Genomic DNA, 22,858 nt, shown 5'->3' with positions numbered 1-22,858 from the left:
TCATTGAGAACAGGTGTGGAAGTGATCAGGCCTGGGTGTGGCTAGGGAAACTGAACTCAGCTTCCCAAAGATGTGGTAAAGCACAGTTAATTTATATTTTAAGGGGGGGGGGGAAATCAACCACTTTTTTTTTTCACACAGGACAGTGTAGGTTTGGATTTATTTTTCCCTTAATAATAAATACCTTCATTTAAAAACTGCATTTTGTGTTTACTTGTGTTATCTCTGTCTAATATTTACATTTGTTTGGTGACCTGAAACATTTATGTGTGAGAAATATGCAAAAGAATAGGAAATCAGGAAGGGGGCAAACACTTTTTCCCACAACTATATATATGTACATATACATATTATTTATATACATACATACATATGTTCCTTTAAATAATAGGTCAATTTTTGATGACAAAGTTCCCTTTAAAGGGTTGGTCCTGCTCTGCTGACTTGTACATCGAGAGTTGAGATGGGCAGGGGATGTCATGTCAACTGATACCTCCCCTGGGATGCACGAGATGCATGTTGGATCCTGAATTCTAAATGACTGACTGATCAGCTCATTTAACGATTCCACTCTGCGGGTGATTCGGCCATTAGACCTAGGTTGGTCTAAATCTCACTGAATGATCATATCTCATTGAGCTCATACTCTGCCTCTGTTCATTTTTTAGTTTTTGTTTTTCACAACTTGGTGTACATACTATTGGAGGAGTTACCTTTCTCAATTTTGCAGGCCACAACAGAGTGTTGTTGAAGGTATAACCGCTGAAAATCCATTGGACTTGGATAAATGTCCCAAAATCCATCAATTTTCATAGCAGCATAAAAGCTGTTATTTGTCACATCTGGTCGCCCCTCTCTCCAGTTGGAGTATCGTACAAAGGTCTGGTCATGCCACCGTAAACCATTGGCTGGGAAAGGAACAACACTTTAGGTTAAGTATTGATTTAACGACTATGGACATGCAAATGTTACTGGTTACATTTAATTACTATAAATACACTAGGTTTCAGTCTGCAATCTTCAATCATTTGCAGACCCCCTGATATTCAGGTTGCAGCCTGATGCAAACATTATAGCGTTCTCTTGTGGAAGCATCACTCCCAGTAATATAGGTTGGATGTGAGGTCTGTATGTATGCGGGCAGGGTATCGCCGTCTTCATTATCTCATACTTCTGTCCTGCACTTAATTCTTCTTACTTATTTTACTCACTTACATAGCGTCATGAGCGTTTTAAACATTATCATACATTTGCTTCCTTTTTTAAAACCCCGTTTTCTCCACCCTCCCTGAGAATGTAGATACTTTCCCCACTCTCCATTCTTAAGATCTTTGTACATCCCCCTTTACTTGCTTTTATCTCTGAGAGAAGGTAGTGGGAGAAAAAAAAAAAAGTTGTGTTAACTGAGCAAGAGCTCCAATAGATTTTTTTTTTTAAATGTTGTCATGTACTGGAGTAGTAGGATTTTTTGTGCCATACTATGTCACACCTTCAACAATTAATTCTGCCAACTTTTTAAGTTCAGTGATATTTGCCTCAATTTTGTGCCAGTTTATTTTTTAGCGCAAACGATTTGATGCAACAGGCCCGAAGTGTTATTACCTTACATGTCAGTGAGGGCACATGTGCGAATATATCCGCTGATCTGTGGTCAGACGGCCATATAAATAGGACGGTAATGCACAAACTTGACAGGTGCCACCCTAGACCCGAGCGTGGCAGATTAATATATTTCTAAGAAACCGTCATGCTCCGGCCGGGAGAGCCAAGTCTATAAGTCCATCTTTAGCTAACGCAGTCTACCCAAAAAGAACAATTTCTGCAGTAGGCTGAGATCTCAGCGCCTGGACTTCACAGATCAAAATGTATCAATTTCCACTAGAACAGGTCAAAAAGTTTACTGAAAGCTGCACTCACCCTTTAGAAACCCACACAGTAAAAGGTACTGAGGACCTTTTGCAAACATCAAAATTATTCGGTAGGTATTTGGCCTTACTGCAATTTTTCTTTGAACCGATCAAGAATTTCAGGTCTTAACGATAATGATCAAGACTTACCATTTCTATCATAAATAAGTCCCAACCAAACCCACTTGGCCAAGTCAACGTACGGCTGCAGATGGTTAAAAACAAATGTGTTTTCGTCCTCGTCTCTGATGCTCAGGACAAAGGCATCCGGATCTGCAAGACAGTGAAGTCCGTAAGCTCACAGTCACTTACTGACAGGTTTATCAAGTCATTAAGAATTTTATCCATTTTTTTTGCACAGCAGTAAAAAAAATCTATAATGACCGATACATACGGACTGTGTGGCAGATATACTTTGATCCACTCGGTAGCCATCTTCTGTGTGTTAAAAGAAAAGCATAACAGCTATTTCGGTAAGGAATCCATACGGTTTTCCCGACTGTATGAGGACAGTCTGTGTGATTGGCCTCTGCCTTATTTGCAGGCTTTTCTACAAAATAGATATGAAAAACAAATTAGCATTCGGGAAAAAAAAGGTGCAAAAAGGTAAAAACAATCCCACATTAGTATTCAGTTTAATTGTACACGGCACCTTGCATTTTTGCAACTTTTTTTTTAAGGGGAACTGTCAGCAGAAAATGACCGATTTGTTAGTATTAGGTTTTTGTCTTAAATATATTTTTTGCAGTGTTTTTTCTACAATTTGTATTAAAAAAAATAAAATTAAAACAGAAATCTTGAAATTTTCACACTGGTGCTTTTTTTTTTCTTCTAGACTTTAACTTCCTTTTGTTTCAAAGAAATAATACATTTACATTAGCCCCGATGATCATCAGACCCTGACCCCATCTTTTTTAGGTATCTATTGAGCGTGTACAAAGGTGAAAGGAGGAGGAACAACTATGACATCAAATGTTGTGATTGGTGGATCCTGTATTTTTCAGCTGTGTATGGAGGTGTTACCTGTCGCTGGAAACCTGCCTTCGATAATAGCTCTTCTAAAAACAAAGTATGAATCTAAAATATCCCCAATGGCCAGTGTAAAAATTGAAGGATTACTAATTTTTTTTTTTTTTTTTTTAACCCCTTAAGCCCCGAGGGTGGTTTGCACGTTAATGACCGGGCCAATTTTTACAATTCTGACCACTGTCCCTTTATGAGGCTATAACTCTGGAACGCTTTGACGGATCTTGGCGATTCTGACATTGTTTTCTCGTGACATATTGTACTTCATGTTAGTGGTAAAATTTATTCGATATAACTTGCGTTTATTTGTGAAAAAAACGGAAATTTGGCGAAAATTTTGAAAATTTCGCAATTTTCCAACTTTGAATTTTTATGCCCTTAAATCACAGACATACGTCACGCAAAATACTTAATAAGTAACATTTCCCACATGTCTACTTTACATCAGCACAATTTTGGAACCAACATTTTTTTTGTTAGGGAGTTATAAGGGTTAAAATTTGACCAGCAATTTCTCATTTTCACACCACCATTTTTTTTTTAGGGACCACATCTCATTTGAAGTCATTTTGAGGGGTCTATATGATAGAAAATACCCAAGTGTGACACCATTCTAAAAACTGCACCTCTCAAGGTGCTCAAAACCACATTCAAGAAGTTTATTAACCCTTCAGGTGTTTCACAGGAATTTTTGGAATGTTTAAATAAAAATGAACATTTAACTTTTTTTCACACAAAATTTATTTCAGCTCCAATTTGTTTTATTTTACCAAGGGTAACAGGAGAAAATGGACCCCCAAAGTTGTTGTACAATTTGTCCTGAGTACGCTGATACCCCATATGTGGGGGTAAACCACTGTTTGGGCGCATGGCAGAGCTCGGAAGGAAAGGAGCGCCATTTGACTTTTCAATGCAAAATTGACTGGAATTGAGATGGGACGCCATGTTGCGTTTGGAGAGCCCCTGATGTGCCTAAACACTGAAACCGTCTACAAGTGACACCATTTTGGAAAGTAGACCCCCTAAGGAACTTATCTAGATGTGTGGTGAGCACTTTGACCCACCAAGTGCTTCACAGAAGTTTATAATGCAGAGCCGTAAAAATAAAAAATCATATTTTTTCACAAAAATTATATTTTCACCCCCAATTTTTTATTTTCCCAAGGGTAAGAGAAGAAATTGAACCCCAAAAGTTGTTGTACAATTTGTCCTGAGTACACTGATACCCCATATGTGGGGGGGAACCACTGTTTGGGCGCATGACAGAGCTCGGAAGGGAAGGAGCGCCATTTGGAATGCAGACTTAAATGGATTGGTCTGCAGGCGTCATGTTGCATTCGCAGAGCCCCTGATGTACCCAAACAGTACAAACCCCCCACAAGTGACCCCATATTGGAAGCTAGACCTCCCAAGGAACTTATCTAGATGTGTTGTGAGAACTTTGAACCCCCAAGTGTTTCACTACAGTTTATAACGCAGAGCCGTGAAAATAAAACATTTTTTTTTCTCACAAAAATGATTTTTAGCCCCCCAAATTTTTAATTTTCCCAAGGATAACAAGAGAACTTGGACACCAGAAGTTGTTGTTCAATTTGTCCCGAGTACGCTGATAACCCATATGTTGGGGTAAACCCCTTTTTGGGCGCACGGGAGAGCTCGGAAGAGAAGGAGCACTGTTTTACTTTTTCAACGCAGAATTGGCTGGAATTGAGATTGGATGCCATGTCACGTTTGGAGAGCCCCTGATGTGCCTGGACAGTGGAAACTCCCCAATTCTACCTGAAACCCTAACCCAAACACACCCCTAACCCTAATCCCAACGGTAACCCTAACCACACCTCTAGCCCTGACACACCCATAATTCTAATCCCAACCCTAATCCAAACCGTAAATGTAATTCAAACCCTAACACTAACTTTACCCCCAACCCTAACCCTAACTTTAGCCCCAACCCTAACCCTAACTTTACCTCCAACCCTAGCCCTAACCCTAACTTTAGCCCCAACCCGAACCCTAGCCCTAACCCTAACTCTAGCCCTAACCCTAACCCTAGCCCTAATGGGAAAATGGAAATAAATACATTTTTTAAATTTTATTATTTTTCCCTAACTAAGGGGGTGATGATGGGGGGTTTGATTTACTTTTATAGCGTTTTTTATATCGGATTTTTATGATTGGCAGCCGTCACACACTAAAAGACGCTTTTTATAGCAAAAAAGTTTTTGCGTCTCAACATTTTGAGACCTATAATTTTTCCACATTTTGATCCACAGAGTCATGTGAGGTCTTGTTTTTTGCGGGACAGGTTGACGTTTTTATTGGTAACATTTTCGGACACGTGACCGTTTTTGATCACTTTTTATTCCGATTTTTGAGAGGCAGAATGACCAAAAACCTGCTATTCATGAATTTCTTTTGGGAGAGGCGTTTATACCGTTCCGCGTTTGGTAAAATTGATAAAGCAGTTTTATTCGACGGGTCAGTACGATTATAGCCATATCTCATTTATATCATTTTTTTTATGTTTTGGCGCTTTTATACGATAAAAACTATTTTATAGAAAAAATAATTATTTTGGTATCGCTTTATTCTCAGGACTATAACTTTTTTATTTTTTTGCTGATGATGCTGTATGGCGGCTTGTTTTTTGCGGGATAAGATGACGTTTTCAGCGGTACCATGATTATTTATATCAGTCTTTTTGATCGCGTGTTATTCCACTTTTTGTTCGGCAGTATGGTAATAAAGCGTTGTTTTTTGCCTTGTTTTTTTTTTTTTTTTCCTTACGGTGGTTACTGAAGGGGTTAACTAGTGGGGCAGTTTTATAGGTTGGGTCGTTACGGACGCGGCAATACTAAATATGTGTACTTTTATTGTTTTGTTTTTTTTATTTAAAGAAATGTATTTATGGGAATAATATATATTTTTTTTATTATTTATTTAGGTTTTTTTTTTTTTTTTTTTTTTTTTTTACACATGTGGAAAAATTTTTTTTTTACTTTTTTACTTTGTCCCAGGGGGGGACATCACAGATCCATGATCTGATAGTGTGCACAGCACTCTGTCAGATCACCGATCTCACTTACATCGGTGCAGGCTTACCAGCGTCTGCTCTGAGCAGGCGCTCGGTAAGCCACCTTTCTCCCTGCAGGACCCGGATGCCGCGGCCATCTTGGATCCGGGACCTGCAGGGAGGAAGGAGGTAGGAGACCCTCGGAGCAACGCGATCACATCGCGTTGCTCCGGGGGTCTCAGGGAAGCCCGCAGGGAGCCCCCTCCCTGCGCGGTGCTTCCCTATACCGCCAGTACACTGCGATCATGTTTGATCGCGGTGTGCCGGGGGTTAATGTGCCGGGGGCGGTCCGTGACCGCTCCTGGCACATAGTGCCGGATGTCAGCTGCGATAGGCAGCTGACACCCGGCCGCGATCGGCCGCGCTCCCCCCGTGAGCGTGGCCGATCGCGTATGACGTACTATCCCGTCACCGGGAATTAAGTCCCAGGTCACCTTGACGGGATAGTACGTCATACGGGATTAAGGGGTTAAATAAAGATTGTGATATAAAAAAAAAATAAATAAATTAAAACCGTGGCAAATTTGTTTTTGAAAATAAATGTATGCCAAAATTTTAATTTAAATAGTAGGAGGATTTTTGGTACTTGCTGTAAAATCTCTTTCTCAAAGCCTTTATTGAAAGACACAGAAGACAATGGGTGTATACTGCTGACACGAAAAATTACGCTTAAAGAAAAAAAAAGTTGGCTCCTCTTCGGCAGAGTACACCTGCCTACTGACACCAAACTACTCAGCTAGTGAACAAGCAGTAGGAGAAGCAACATACAGTAAAGAAAGACATGTCCAAACAAGGATAACTATGCAGGCTACAAGAAAGAATTTACGGTAAGTACCAAAAATCCTCCTTTCTCCGGAGCCTGATTGGGGGACACAGGAGACCATGGGACATCCCAAACCAGTTGTAGGGATGGGAAACAGAAGAGCGCCAGAACAAAAGGTAAAAGGATAGTAAATCAGATGCCTCATGCTATTACTCAGGCAACTGCCAATGTAACACTTTTCTATCCAGACTTCCATCTGCCAAAGAGAAGATACTAACTCTGAGAATGCATCAATGGAGGAACACATCGTAACCTAATAGAGCTGCAGAATGGAAGCCTGATATGGCATATGGCCCAGGAGGCCTCCACTGACCGGGTGGAGTGAACCTTAAGCACCAGTGGAGGCACTCTGTCTTTAGTCCAATATGCTACTAGAATGGCGGAATGTATCCAGCAAGAGATAGTAGCCTTAGAGGTGGAGAAGCCTCTATGAAGGCGTATTTGGCCGACAGAGTCACCAACAGGTAAAGACGTACTGGTCTGGCCACATCCAACTTGAGTAAAGTGTGTAGCTTAGTGCCAGTAGACGGGGGTAGTCTGCTGTCTCCGTCACAAGTTTTTTTCCTTCAAGTGTAATCCTTAATATCTGCCTCCAAGAGGCATCAGTAAGCACCCATGATCTTATGTGTTCCCCAATGTGGAGCCTGAAAAAAAGGTCATTTTCTGACGTTAGTTTAATGATAAGCTGCAAAAAAGAAAAAAGACAAATTAGTGCATTCTACTTAATCAGATGCAGGTCAACCAGTCAGACATTACCCACTACTAAAAAATAAGGCAAAAACTTACCTGGTGGAACATGACAAATTGCCCCAGGTAGCTGGATGTCACAGATCTCAGTTTTCCAAGTCCCATGTAAAGAAATAAAAGTGCAATCCTCCTCTTGAGTTTCTTCTGCCCAGCGATTCAGGGTAACCAGGCTGCCATCAAGCCATCTGTAGTGGATTCCATCCTGGAAAATTAGAACACAGTAGTAATCAGCAATAATTACTGAACATGCACATGAAGTGCAAACTAAAAAAAAAGTGACAGAAGAAAAAAGCTGAAAAACTTACATCATGGCTAGAGAGTCCTATCCACATCGGCTGACCCACTTGACCAACAGTGACTGTGAGAAAAGAAAGCTGGTACTGATCCGTGATACTGACCAGCTCCATATTTTTGCTTTTACATTCAGACACGGCTTCGTACCAGGTCATGTTTTTTTGAACAAATCTATACTTTCGATCTCTATACTCTACTTCTTCTGGAATCACAGTCTGTGCAGTTGTGCCGCTCTTATCTAAAGAGGATTCAGAAAAAAAATAATCAAAAATTAGTATGCAAAAAAAAAACCAACCTCCTACTTCTATTTAAAGCTACATATTTCAGCATATTTTAACCCCTTTACCCCAAGGGTGGTTTGCACGTTAATGACTGGGCCAATTTTTGCAATTCTGACCACTGTCCCTTTATGAGGTTATAACTCTGGAACGCTTCAACGGATCCTGATGATTCTGACAATGTTTTCTCGTGACATATTGTACTTCATGATAGTGGTAAAATTTCTTTGATATTACCTGCGTTTATTTGTGAAAAAACTGAAATTTCGCGAAAATTTAGAAAATTTTGCAATTTTCCAACTTTGAATTTTTATGCCCTTAAATCACAGAGATATGTCACAGAAAATACTTAATAAGTAACATTTACCGCATGTCTACTTTACATCAGCACAATTTTGGAACCAAAATTTTCTTTTGTTAGGGAGTTATAAGGGTTAAAAGTTGACCAGCAATTTCTCATTTTTACACCATTTTTTTTAGGGACCAAAAAAACCCAAAGATTTTACTTTTTTTCACAAAAAATTTACTTCAGCTCCAATTTGTTTTATTTTACCAAGGGTAACAGGAGAAATTGGACCCCAAAAGTTGTTGTACAATTTGTCCTGAGTACGCCGATACCCCATATGTGGGGGTAAACCACTGTATGTGTGCGTGGCAGAGCTCGGAAGCGAAGGAGCACCATTTGACTTTTCAATGCAAAATTGACTGGAATTGAGATGGGCCGCCATGTCGCGTTTGGAGAGCCCCTGATGTGTATAAACATTGAAACCCCCCACAAGTGACACCATTTTGGAAAGTAGACCCCGTAAGGAACTTATCTAGATGTGTGGTGAGCACTTTGACCCATCAAGTGCTTCACAGAAGTTTATAATGTAGAGCCGTAAAAATTAAAAAAAAGAATTTTTATTTTCACGGCTCTGCTTTATAAACTGTAGTGAAACACTTGGAGGTTCAAAGTTTTCACAACACATCTAGATAAGTTCCTTAGGGGTTCTTCTTTCCAAAACGGTGTCACTTGTGGGGGCTCTCCAAACGCGACATGGTGTCCCATCTCAATTCCAGTAAATTTTGCATTGAAAAGTCAAATGGCGCTCCTTTCCTTCCGAGCTCTGCCATGCACCCAAACAGTGGTTTACCCCCACATATCGGGCGGGTATCAGCATACTCAGGACAAATTGAACAACAAATTTTGGGGTCCAATTTCTTCTGATACCCTTGGGAAAATAAAAAAATTGGGGGCAAAAAGATCATTTTTGTGAAAAAATATTATTTTTTTCCACAAAAATTGTTTTTTAGCCCCTAGTTTTGTATTTTCCCAAGGGTAACAGGAGAAATTGGACCCCAAAAGTTGTTGTACAATTTTTCCTGAGTACGTCGATACCCCATATGTGGGGGGGGGTACCACCGTTTGGGCGCATGGCAGAGCTCAGAAGGGAAGGAGCGCCGTTTGGAATGCACTTAGATGGATTGGTTTGCAGGCGTCATGTTGCATTTGCAGAGCCCCTGATGTACCTAAACAGTAGAAACCCCCCACAAGTAACCCCATATTGGAAACTAGCCCCCCCAAGGAACTTATCTAGATGTGTTGTGAGAACTTTGAACCCCCAAGTGTTTCATTACAGTTTATAACACAGAGCCGTGAAAATAAAAAAATATATATTTTTTTCCACAAAGATTATTATTTAGCCCCTGGTTTTGTATTTTCCCAAGGGTAACAGGAGAAATTGGACCCGAAAAGTTGTCCAATTTGTCCTGCGTGTGCTGATACCCCATGTGTTGGGGTAAACCCCTGTTTGGGTGCACGGGAGAGCTTGGAAGGGAAGGAGCACTGTTTTACTTTTTCAACGCAGAATTGGCTGGAATTGAGATCGGACGCCATGTCGCGTTTGGAGAGCCCCTGATGTGCCTAAACAGTGGAAACGCCCCAAGTCTAACTGAAACCCTAACCCAAACATACCCCTAACCCTAATCCCAACCGTAAATGTAATCCAAACTCTAACTTTAACCCTAACTTTAGCCCCAACCGTAACCCTAACTTTAGCCCCAACCCTAACCCTAACATTAGCCCAAACCCTAACTTTAGCCCCAACCCTAACCCTAACTTTAGCCCCAACCCTAACTTTAGCCCCAACCCTAACCCAAAATTTAGCCCTAACCCCAACCCTAATGGGAAAATGGAAATAAATAATTTTTTTTAAATTAAATTAAATTTGATTTACTTTAATAGCGGGTTTTTTTAGCGGATTTTTATGATTGGCAGCCGTCACACACTAAAAGACGCTTTTTATTGCAAAAAATAGTTTTTGCGTTACCACATTTTGAGAGCTATAATTTTTCCATATTTTGGTCCACAGAGTCACGTGAGGTCTTGTTTTTTGCGGCACAAGTTGACATTTTTATTGGTATCATTTTCGGGCACGTGACTTTTTTGATCGCTTTTTATTCCGATTTTTGTGAGGTAGAATGAACAAAAACCAGCTATTCATGAATTTCTTTTGGGGGGGGGGGCGCTTATACCGTTCCACGTTTGGTAAAATTGATAAAAGCAGTTTTATTCTTCGGGTCAGAACGATTACAGCGATACCTCATTTATATCTTTTTTGTGTTTTGGCGCTTTTATACGATAAAAACTATTTTATATAAAAAATTATTTTTGCATCGCTTTATTCTGAGGACTATACCTTTTTTATTTTTTCGTTGATGACGCTGTATGGTGGCTTATTCTTTGTGGGACAAGATGACGTTTTCAGCGGTACCATGGTTATTTATATCAATCTTTTTGATCGGTGGTATTCCACTTTTTGTTTGGCGTTATGATAATAATGCGTAGTTTTTTGCCTCTTTTTCTTACGGTGTTCACTGAAGGGGTTAACTAGTGGGACAGTTTTATAGGTTGGGTCGTTACGGACGCGGCGATACTAAATATATTTACTTTTATTGTTTTTTTTTAGATAAAGAAATGTATTTATTGTAACAATATATTTATTTTCTTTAATTATTTTTTTTTTCACAAGTGTAAATATATATTTTTTTTTTACTTTGTAACATTGCCCCAGTGGGGGACATCATGTTACAGATCGCTGATCTGACACTTTGCAGTGCACTGTGTCAGATCAGCGATCACACAGGCACTGCAGGAGGCTTGCCGGCGCCTGCTTTGAGCAGGCGCTTGCAAGCCACCTCCCTGCAGGACCTGGAAGGCCACCCGCGGCCATTTTGGATGCGGGCCTGCAGGAAGGAGGAGGTAGGAGACCCTCGGATAAACACGATCAAATCGCGTTGCTCCGAGGGTCTCAGGGAAGCATGCAGCGAGCCCTCTTCCTGCACGATGCTTCCTTGTGCCGCCGGAACACTGTGATCATCTTTAATGCGCCTGGAGCGGTCCGTGACAGCTCCTGGCACATAGTGCCAGATGTCAGCTGCGATAGTCAGCTGACACCCGGCCCCGATCAGCCGGCGGCTGATCGGTAATGACGTAATATCCAGTCGGTGGTCATAAGGGCCCATACCACCTCGACGGGATAGTACGTCAGATGTCAGAAAGGGGTTAATAGGGGGAGGGGGGTAATATATATATATATTATATATATATATATATACACTCACCGGCCACTTTATTAGGTACACCTGTCCAACTTCTTGTTAACACTTAATTTCTAATCAGCCAATCACATGGCGGCAACTCAGTGCATTTAGGCATGTAGACATGGTCAAGACAATCTCCTGCAGTTCAAACCGAGCATCAGTATGGGGAAGAAAGGTGATTTGAGTGCCTTTGAACGTGGCATGGTTGTTGGTGCCAGAAGGGCTGGTCTGAGTATTTCAGAAACTGCTGATCTACTGGGATTTTCACGCACAACCATCTCTAGGGTTTACAGAGAATGGTCCGAAAAAGAAAAAAAATCCAGTGAGCGGCAGTTCTGTGGGCGGAAATGCCTTGTTGATGCCAGAGGTCAGAGGAGAATGGGCAGACTGGTTCGAGCTGATAGAAAGGCAACAGTGACTCAAATCGCCACCCGTTACAACCAAGGTAGGCCTAAGAGCATCTCTGAACGCACAGTGCGTCGAACTTTGAGGCAGATGGGCTACAGCAGCAGAAGACCACACCGGGTACCACTCCTTTCAGCTAAGAACAGGAAACTGAGGCTACAATTTGTACAAGCTCATCGAAATTGGACAGTAGAAGATTGGAAAAACGTTGCTTGGTCTGATGAGTCTCGATTTCTGCTGCGACATTCGGATGGTAGGGTCAGAATTTGGCGTAAACAACATGAAAGCATGGATCCATCCTGCCTTGTATGGAGCATCTTTGGGATGTGCAGCCGACAAATCTGCGGCAACTGTGTGATGCCATCATGTCAATATGGACCAAAATCTCTGAGGAATGCTTCCAGCACCTTGTTGAATCTATGCCACGAAGAATTGAGGCAGTTCTGAAGGCAAAAGGGGTCCAACCCGTTACTAGCATGGTGTACCTAATAAAGTGGCCGGTGAGTGTATATATATTCTTTATTTTTATATAGCGCTAACATATTCCGCAGCGCTTTACAGTTTGCACACATTATCATCGCTGTTCCTGATGGGGCTCACAATCTAGATTCTCTAGCAGTAGGTCTTTGGAATGTTATTTCCCATAATGTATGTACTGTATGTATGTATGTATGTATGTATGTACAGTATATTTTACATTTTTAAAAATTACAAAAAGGAAAGTGGGTTGATGCAAAAGTTTGGACACCCTGCATGGTGAGTACCAAGTTGCTCCCCCTTTTCCAAGTATCAGAGCTTGTAAATGCTTTTTGTAGCCAGACAAGAGTCTTTCAATTCTTGACCTCCACTGTTCCTGGTAAATGCCATTTTTTAATTACATTTCGGACTGAGGGAAGGGCAATTTGAAAAAGTTTTGCTGTCTTCTTTTAGCCTTTTCCTGCTTTGTGGGTTTCCACCATTTTAATTTTCAGAGTGCTAGGCAGATGCTTAGAAGAACCCAGCTATGCTGCTTTTTGGCAGGTTAGAGGAGGTTGGGTTTTTATAAAGCTGGGAAATTTGCATCACCTGGCCTTTCCTAAAGATGACAGTGAACAAGCCGTAACCCTAACAGGCTATTTAAGGTCATAGTTCTTTGAGCACAGAAATCTCTAAGGGTGCCCAAACTTTTGCATCAGCCCATTTTCCTTTTTGGAATTTTTAAAATGTAAAAGATGAAAATATAGCTTTTTCTTTTGGCCTAAAATACAACAAAAGTATCATCTTTAAGTTTAGCCCTTTTAGAGATCTCTTCATTTTCAACTTGCTTAGCTGTTCACAACAGTAATTTTGACCAGGGGTGCCCACAATTTTATCTTTAGATATGAATCATATTTTATTTTGATATTACTTATAAAATATAAGCGGATAAAATATAAGGTAATAAAAAGTGAAAAGAATCCATAAGTAAATAATATTTTTTTAAAAATAAATTTTACACAAGACAAAAATTGACTTTAGAGGAAACTATTCAAAAAAACAAATCAGCATCTAATGCTAAATTTTGTGCAAACAATATGCAATAATTACTTTATTTGTACTAAAGCAAAGTTTTTATTTCACCTTATCCCTCTTAAAATGCTTTTCTTTTCACAAATAAAGATTACATTTTCCTACCTGCAAATTTTTGGCAGACGGACACATATTGCTGATCGGAACAAGCTGTGAAGTCCCACGTCCCAACAAATGTTGATTTGGGATCATTAAGAAAAAACACACATTGCAGATTTTTTTCCATGTTACTATCCTGGGGAAAAAAAAAAAAAAAAAAAAGAAACTTTAGGAATGAGAACAATTAACTAGTTTTGCAATCGTTGAACTTCTAAATCCCAGCCCTTACATCAATCTGAAACAGTTTAAGTCTTCCTTGTAACAGCGGATGAAAGTTGGTGTAGGCGACATCTTTGCCGTCCAGCCAGTTGTATGTGTAAGCATGCCAGCCAATTCTGAGGCCGATCCAGAATTTTTTTTGCATGCTTGAACTCCAATACGTGATAAAATCTACAGAAGGAAAAAAAAAGGCAACAGATTAGTAACTTGAGCTGCACAAAGATTTAAAAGAAATAATCCTGACATCTCTTGGTCTTGGGGGCTATTGCTAATTCAGTGCTACTCTTATATTTATGGAGCTTGGTAGGTGCCAGATTATCAGAGGTTTTGCATTATCGGGCAATAAGAACACAACTATGCCATTACTCTACTACGGAGCTCTTAGGTCTAGGAAGATAGTCACAGGGACACTCAACCCTTTACAGTGCACTTCCTCCTGATAGTCACAAGGACACTCAACACTTTACAGTGCATTCCCTCTTGATAGTCACAGGGACACTCGACACTTTACAGTGCACTCCCTCCTGATAGTCACAAGGACACTCGACAATTTACAAGGCACTCCCTCCTGATAGTCACAGGGACACTCAACACTTTACAAGGCACTCCCTCCTGATATTCACAGGGACACTCGACACTTTACAGTGTACTCCCTCCAGATAGTCACAAGGACACTTGACACTTTACAGTGTACTCCCTCCTGATAGTCACAGGGACACTCGACAATTTACAAGGCACTCCCTCCTTATAGTCACAGGGACACTTGACACTTTACAGTGTACTCCCTCCTGATAGTCACAGGGACACTCAACACTTTACAAGGCACTCCCTCCTGATATTCACAGGGACACTCGACACTTTACAGTGTACTCCCTCCAGATAGTCACAAGGACACTTGACACTTTACAGTGCACTCCCTCCTGATAGTCACAGGGACACTCGACAATTTACAAGGTACTCCCTCCTTATAGTCACAGGGACACTTGACACTTTACAGTGTACTCCCTCCAGATAGTCACAAGGACACTTGACACTTTACAGTGCACTCCCTCCTGATAGTCACAGGGACACTCGACACTTTACAGTGCACTCCCTCCTGATAGTCACAGGGACACTCGACACTTTACAGTGCACTCCCTCCTTATAGTCACAGGGACACTCAACACTTTACAAGGCACTCCCTCCTGATATTCACAGGGACACTCGACACTTTACAGTGTACTCCCTCCAGATAGTCACAAGGACACTTGACACTTTACAGTGCACTCCCTCCTTACCTTGCTCATGTTGGTTCAGAATTGAAGGAAGAGTGCCCCCATGCTCACTGCAATATTTAGATGCTTCCAAGAAGGTCAGGTTTTGCTCAGGAACTTTTACGAAGCACTAAAATAAAAAAAACAATCACTTACAGAGTTCATGTAGTCCTACTGCCAGAATGATGTTACCTATAATAGGTGCCTTCCTGTTGCATGAAGTACTGTTATGTTAAGGAGTTGGTGCGGGTGTATGGAGTAAGCTCAGGAGCTGAGCCCGCTCCATACAGTGCAGTTGTCATCTGTGTTATACAGCCAGCACCTGCCTCTAACAGCTCTGTTCTGTTTAACCGCATAAAGGGGTTATCTGGTGAACACAAGATAGGGGATATCTCGTTGATCAGTGCGGGTCTGAACATTGGGATTCACGCTAAATCGACAGAACGGGGCCCATAAACAGCGAATGGAATAGCGGTCGAACGTCCAACCTACTTCTCCATTTTGTAACGGGGATATAAGTTCCCCGTTTGGGGATCAGTTTGGGTCCCTGCAGTCAGACCTTCACCTATTTTGCGGATAGATAACAACCCCTTTAAATGCCCTTGTAAAATCACAAACACATTTAAGACGTGGCTTGTCCACGCAGTCACCCATCAGCCATGACGTGACCTTTGTGGCCGTTTGGTGCTGATGGGTTGCCATTGAACCTACTGGAGGCCCCTATAAAATAAGAAAAAAATCATATCATAACATCAGAAAGCAGCAATTTTGTAGATAATCTTACATTTTCATAGACATGGCAATACTGAAGGTTTTATTTTTTTCCCATTATTAAAATATGTGTATATGAATACACATACCGCACACATACATATATAATGTGAAGAAATAAAACATTCGGTATTGCCATGTCCATAAAAGTCTGGTCTGTGAAAATATAAGATTATCTACAAAATTGCTGCTTTTTGATAGCTGCACCTCAGATACAAAAATGCAAGAAAAAAAAGCAATGAGTCAATACATCATTATTCATATCAAAATGGTTTAACTAAAATATGCGCATAAAAAAAGCACTGTACAAGTTTAATTTTGTTGTAATTGTGCAGAACTGGACAGTGAACCACACAATGAATGCCATAAAAATGAAACCCAAAAATGAAAGCAGCAACTGTGTTTCTATCACCATTCACCTCTTCTGGATTTTTTTTTTCAGTTTTTCAATACATTGTATGATATAATTGGATGATATTTTTTTTTCCAAATTAATTTTTATTGAAGTTTTTATAATAAGGGAGGAAGGTGGGGTGAGAAGGAGGAGAGGATTAGGAAGGGGAAGAACTGGGAACTACAAGGGAAATGGGGAAACTAGCTACTAAGGTCCTACTGGTAAATTTGCACTCTATAAATTATCTAATTTCAAACAGAAAATCAAATACTGCATGTATCGTTAGGGGTATATAATTACATTTTGATATAATAAAAACAACAACAAAAAAAAAACAACTTGACCATTAAAAAACAAGCCTCCATACAACTACGGCACAGGAAAAATTAGCAAATTTTAAAAAAGCAAAAGTTAAAAAAATCTTAACATTATTAGCCTTCAACATGCCAAGATCACAAGTACTAATAACCCGTCTTCATTATATCATGTACCTTGTCTCCAAACAATGTAAAGTTTTTCGGACAGATTCCAGAAGAGTTGATAACTTTGTTTGTGATTATTTCCAGGAGAGAAATGTTTTGGCTCTTACATATAAATGGGAGCTTCACATTGCAGTTTATTGGCTTAAATTGGTCTGTGAGATACAAACATTAAATTAGGTTAAAAGATGACAAAGCTTAAGACTATGAACAAAAAAAAAAAAGAAAATACGGTAGTTACATGGATTGTGCTTTTACTTTATGCCTATTACTAACTTTTTGCAAAAGAAACTAACACGATGCTTTTACAGTCCTGTGTAATGCCTCCTGACAAAACATGTTGTTGTCAAAATTGTCTATTTCAATGGGCTGCACAAAAGAAATTAAGGGGGAAAAAAAAGTAGGTAATCTGGGCGGGAATTATATAGTGCACAGTCAACATGTTCTAGGTGATACTGAGCCTTGATAGACACTTGTTTTTTCATTTTTCCACTTAGTTGCGAAGAAATCTTTAAGTTTATATGCCAATTTCCCCTTTAAACCAGGAGCCAAAGTAAGTGTGTGTGTGTGTGTGTGTGTGTGTGTGTGTGTGTGTGTGTGTGTGTGTGTGTGTGTGTCAGAGATCCTTCTCTGGGGGAGTTTACATTTTCCCTTGTAAGATGTTGCCAAATCATAAGCCAGAGGCGTCATACAGGAGAACAAACAAAGTAAATTTTCCCAGAGAAGGTCATACCCGGCTTTCTCTGTGTGATATGGCAAGACTCCGGTCAAACCAGGTCACACAGAGCTCAGTGCTAGCGATTACTGCGAGGAAGGAGGGCAGAGCTAAGAGTCATTGCAAATACCGCTCTGCATCTATCCCACGCATTGGAGAATAATGTATACTGCTGTACTTGACAAGCGCCGATCACACACTGCAGCTCTCTTCTGCCGACACTGTTATGCTGTGAGATAAGAGCTGTAGTGTGTGATCAGCGCTTGTCACATAAACCGCTCTGCATCTATCCCAAGTTCCAGCACATTATTCCACAACCCACCACAGTTCTCCACCTCCGGCAAGTAATCGACTGCAGTTAGATCTGTGTCATACCATAACTCATTCTCAGGCGAATTTTCCTTTTTCCACTGCATGACGTTTCCTGCTTATGATTTTATGATTGGGCGACGTCATACAGGGGAAAAAGTAACAGCCCCCAGAGAAGAATCTTTGTTAATACCCCCTTGGTTTTAGAGGAAATTAGCACATGAACGTTATAACCCATATCTCTGCAATGTAGATAAGCACTTCTAACAAAAAAAAAGGCAGTGTTGCAGTGAAATTAAACACTTAAAAAAAATAATAAATAAATAAATAAATCAAGCACATCAGATCATTTACCCAATTTACCAATTGTAAATTCGTAGATAACCCAAAAATACTGTTTGAATAAATTACCTGGAAAATGGCTGAGAGCAGAAATACTACTGCACTCTCTGTTACCTGAGCCGAACATTCGATAAAGCACCAACCTAAAATAAGAAACAGATAGTGAGAAGAATTGTAAGAATCTTATTCACAATAACTATTTGAAATCTATTAAAAAACTAGCTGAAGAGCTCGGCGTTGCCCGGGCATAGTAACTAACTGTGGTTATAACAAATTATAATGACTATCCTCCATCCCATAGTCCTGTGCCCATATTCCCATCATACACATCCTCCATCCCATAGTCCCGTGCCCATATTCCCATCATACACATCCTCCATCCCATAGTCCTGCGCCCATATACCCATCATACACATCCTCCATCCCATAGTCCCGTGCCCATATACCCATCATACACATCCTCCATCCCATAGTCCTGTGCCCATATACCCATCATACACATCCTCCATCCCATAGTCCTGTGCCCATATACCCATCATACACATCCTCCATTCCATAGTCCTGTGCCCATATACCCATCATACACATCCTCCATCCCATAGTCCTGTGCCCATATACCCATCATACACATCCTCCATCCCATAGTCCTGTGCCCATATACCCATCATACACATCCTCCATCCCATAGTCCTGTGCCCATATACCCATCATACACATCCTCCATCCCATAGTCCCGTGCCCATATACCCATCATACATATCCTCCATCCCATAGTCCTGTGCCCATATACCCATCCTCCATCCCATAGTCCCGTGCCCATATACCCATCATACACATCCTCCATCCCATAGTCCCGTGCCCATATTCCCATTACCAATCAAATGTCCCAGTGCACAAGCCCTTAGCCAGTCCAGGTATTTGATGTGATTTATCTCGAGCACAGCGGGTGGAAGTAGAAGCTTTTGATTAGTTGCATCACATCTGTTTGAGACAACACCTGACTTGAAAATGTGTTTGTGAGGAATTTTATTAAAGGGGGTTGAATAATTCTGAGAATTCATTAATCATTTAAAGGGGTTGTCCACCACTAGTAGTAGAATTTTGATGATGGACAAACCACTTGTTGCATTAGTTGCATCCAGCTATTAAAATTGTTCTTCTTCAGTTTGTTTTCTGCTGTTTGCAATAAACCAGGGAATGCTGAAGTTGCACTTACGGACGGTGACGTCTGAAATCAGTTGACTTTATCCACCAGTTTTGCATCAATGCTTGTAACTGAGGAAAAAACAAAGAAAACAAAAAGAAAGTATTTATCTGTGCTTTTCAAGGCTGCCTTTATTTCACAGTTTTTCTAGACATAGCGCCTCATACCGTCACATGATAGAGATACAAAAAAAAAAAAAAGATTAGGTACCCATAGACCGGGCTTATGTAATACAGATTCTAGTGACACCTCTGTGACTGGTGCTGGCAATAAAGGGATTATCTCATCTTATTACATAGGTACAATTGAAACGTGCTTGTAAGAAAAACAAAACCTTCAGGACATTAGAGGGCACGATTCAGAGCAGAGGAAGGACTACAATGAATAAACTGGTCAGGGATTTGAGACAGTAAGACAGAAAAATTACAGGATAACATCTTATCCCTAAAGAAAAAAATAAATTAAAAAAATCATATATATATATATATATATATATATATATATATATATATATATATATATATATATATATATATATATACATACACATACATATATACATATACACACGCACATATAGAGAGAGACATCAGTAGGTTAAGTGTTCTTGAATACTTGAATATCCATATTGAATCAGGAGCCCCAAATAATGCTCCATACAGTTCATGATGGGACCCATAAGATGCTCCATATTAAAATATGCCCCATATAATCCGGCATAAAGGTTAATAATGGTCCCATAAGATGCTCCATAGACACATTTGCCAATATAATGCTGCACAAATGTTGATTATGGTCCCATAAGATGCTCCATACAGACACTTGCCCCATATAATGCTGCACAAAAGTTATGGCCCCACAAGATGCCCCATACAGACACTTGCCCCATTTGCTGTTGCTGCGATAAAAAAAAATAAAATCACATACTCACCTCTCCGTCGCTCAGGCCCCCGGCATTTCCAATATTCACCTGACTTCGTTCCGGGCGCAGCTCTATCTTCAGCGTCTTCTGCACTGACGTTCAGGCAGAGGGCGCGCACTAACCACGTCACCGCGCCCTCTGACCTGAGCGTCACTGCAGAAGATGCTGAAGACGGAGCGGCGCGCGGAACAAGGAGCAGGTGAATATCGCGCAGCGCTCCCCTCCCTGTTATACTCACCTGCTCCTGGCGCGGTCCCTGCTTCACCAGGCCGCAGCTTCTTGCTGTACTTGCGGTCACCGTTACTGCTCATTACAGTAATGAATATGTATTACTGTAATGAGTGGTACCATGTGACCGCTCAGTACAGGAAGAAGCTGGGCTGCCAGGGACCTGCAGAGACTGTGCCAGGAGAAGGTGAGTATTATTACACAGCCCCCGCTCCCCCTCCCCTGCCGACCCAGGGGAATGACTCGAGTATAAGCCGAGAGGGGCACTTTCAGCCCAAAAAAATGGTCTGTAAATCTCGGCTTATATTCGAGTATATACGGTATCTATCTATATATACACACATACATACATGTACATATACACACACAGAAAACTTAAATATTTAATTTACAGACAATTTTGTTTTTACCACGTTTGGCCCTTTATTTTTCAAATATTCCTGTATGTTCCTCATGGCAGTGGTAGAATCGATGGTGGCCAATTCACTGCCGTTGCTGGCACAATAGAAAGAGGCTTCCTTGTAGCCGAGGTGAGTGTCCGACACAAACCAATATTCGCTGCCTTCAATGATAAGGGAGGCACCCGATCTTCCACTCCTATCTGAAAAAGCCAAAGACAATGAAAAACTGAATAGAAAACAAATGTAAAAAAAAAAAAACCTTTAAAAAGTTTAGGATTAAAATTACCTGGTTGATACCAAACTGGGGTTTTTGGAGGTGCACCTTGAAAAAAAGTAAAACACATATAATATGAGATGCTGAATTGTAGAAAAATGTATAAATATAATAAAGGTTATTTACATAATAACAGAAGCAGCCATGTGACAACTATATCACGTGACTTGCCGGGAATAGTGTTGCAAAAAAAATAAATAAAAAAAAAATTGCTGTAATAGCTCCGCTGCGAAAGACGAGTCTTTTTATTTCAGTTGGAACAATTAAGCAAAAATTCTCCAGTAGTAGACAATGCCATTAATTTCCTATTTTATACTCATCCTGGAGACTGATTCCTTTTTCTGACCAATTTATTCTTTTCAGAAATGCAGAATTCCACGAGAAAAAAAGACTTGACATCTAGAGCTCAAAGATAAACTTAGACCAAAAGCACACCCAAAAAAAAAAAGAAAAAGAAATCACAGTGTGCCCTACTTTTTTTTAAAGTCTCGGATAAGAGTCACACATCCAAGTATGTGAGTGCGTAAAAAAATAAAAACAAAACGAGAAACAAAAACGGATTCTAAACGGAACATCCGAGTGACATCTAATTTTTACAGTTACATTTCTATTATTAACCTAGTAACCTAATTGTATTTGATCTTGTACATTTTAGGGTAAATGTATGAATACGGATAACACTCGGATGGCACACTGATGAAAATTAGTTGGAAATTGTTCAAGTTTACTGGATGAAACTCGGACAATTTTTCACATGTTCGTCTGCAGCCGGCCTTATTGTCAAACAGGGAAGGAGTCTGTGGGAAGCCCACCTTTAGGAACCTGGCACACCCACTCGAGCTCTGCATCACAGTGAAAAGCTTTTAGTCGATAAGTTGTTTCGGTTTGGTCCAAAATCCCCATCCAGTACATTCTTTTTGGTAAATTTATCTGTGTATTTTGAAAAAAAAAAAATAAAACAGAATAAAAAAAGTGTAAATAAAAATAACAACAACATAAAAACATTTTGATGAATGCACCCTACAGGGGTTTCCTCCCTTTCACTCGAAGCAGCTAAAGGGCAGGGGTGATTTATTTTATACCTTTAACAACCCTCCCATTCCTCAGGACATTTGTCTATATAAAAGACTATCCAGCCGCCGTCCCTTTTATTTATTACAACGGAGTCTGAACCACCCACAATCAACAAGGGGGGGGTCTGAAAATCAAACAAACCTTTAAAAGTTACTATTAGAGCAAGGAAAATATAAGTAGTTTGGTTTTCAACTGGGTACATACAGTGCCTAGCGAAAATATTCGGCCCCCTGGAACTTTTCAACCTTTTCCCACATATCATGCTTCAAACATAAAGATACCAAATGTAAATTTTTGGTGAAGAATCAACAACAAGTGGAACACAATTGTGAAGTTGAACGAAATTTATTGGTTATTTTAAATTTTTGTAGAAATTCAAAAACTGAAAAGTGGGGCGTGCAATATTATTAGGCCCTTTACTTTCAGTGCATCAAGCTCACTCCAGAAGTTCATTGTGGATCTCTGAATGATCCAATGTTGTCCTGAAT

At 40.2% G+C, this 22,858-nt stretch overlaps 1 protein-coding gene across 1 annotated transcript in view; it reads right to left on the bottom strand.

The window, feature by feature from the left end:
• Positions 1–22,858, bottom strand: part of LY75 (lymphocyte antigen 75) — an 87,437-nt gene that overhangs the window by 9,059 nt on the left and 55,520 nt on the right. Inside the window, exons 16-29 of the mRNA XM_077272862.1 lie at positions 22,109–22,226; positions 21,309–21,344; positions 21,032–21,222; positions 19,484–19,542; positions 18,337–18,410; positions 16,914–17,056; positions 15,282–15,387; positions 14,015–14,175; positions 13,792–13,921; positions 7,882–8,108; positions 7,616–7,778; positions 2,302–2,457; positions 2,058–2,180; positions 714–908 (exon numbers count right to left, since the gene is read on the bottom strand). Of these exons, the coding sequence (XP_077128977.1) occupies positions 714–908; positions 2,058–2,180; positions 2,302–2,457; positions 7,616–7,778; positions 7,882–8,108; positions 13,792–13,921; positions 14,015–14,175; positions 15,282–15,387; positions 16,914–17,056; positions 18,337–18,410; positions 19,484–19,542; positions 21,032–21,222; positions 21,309–21,344; positions 22,109–22,226 (1,882 nt within the window). The remainder of the gene's footprint in view (positions 1–713; positions 909–2,057; positions 2,181–2,301; positions 2,458–7,615; positions 7,779–7,881; positions 8,109–13,791; positions 13,922–14,014; positions 14,176–15,281; positions 15,388–16,913; positions 17,057–18,336; positions 18,411–19,483; positions 19,543–21,031; positions 21,223–21,308; positions 21,345–22,108; positions 22,227–22,858) is intronic.

This window comes from Ranitomeya variabilis, chromosome 7 (assembly GCF_051348905.1).
Source record: "Ranitomeya variabilis isolate aRanVar5 chromosome 7, aRanVar5.hap1, whole genome shotgun sequence".
NCBI lineage: Eukaryota > Metazoa > Chordata > Amphibia > Anura > Dendrobatidae > Ranitomeya > Ranitomeya variabilis.
Note: the sequence above shows the minus strand (reverse complement) of the source record. Positions and strands in the feature narration are given on the sequence as shown.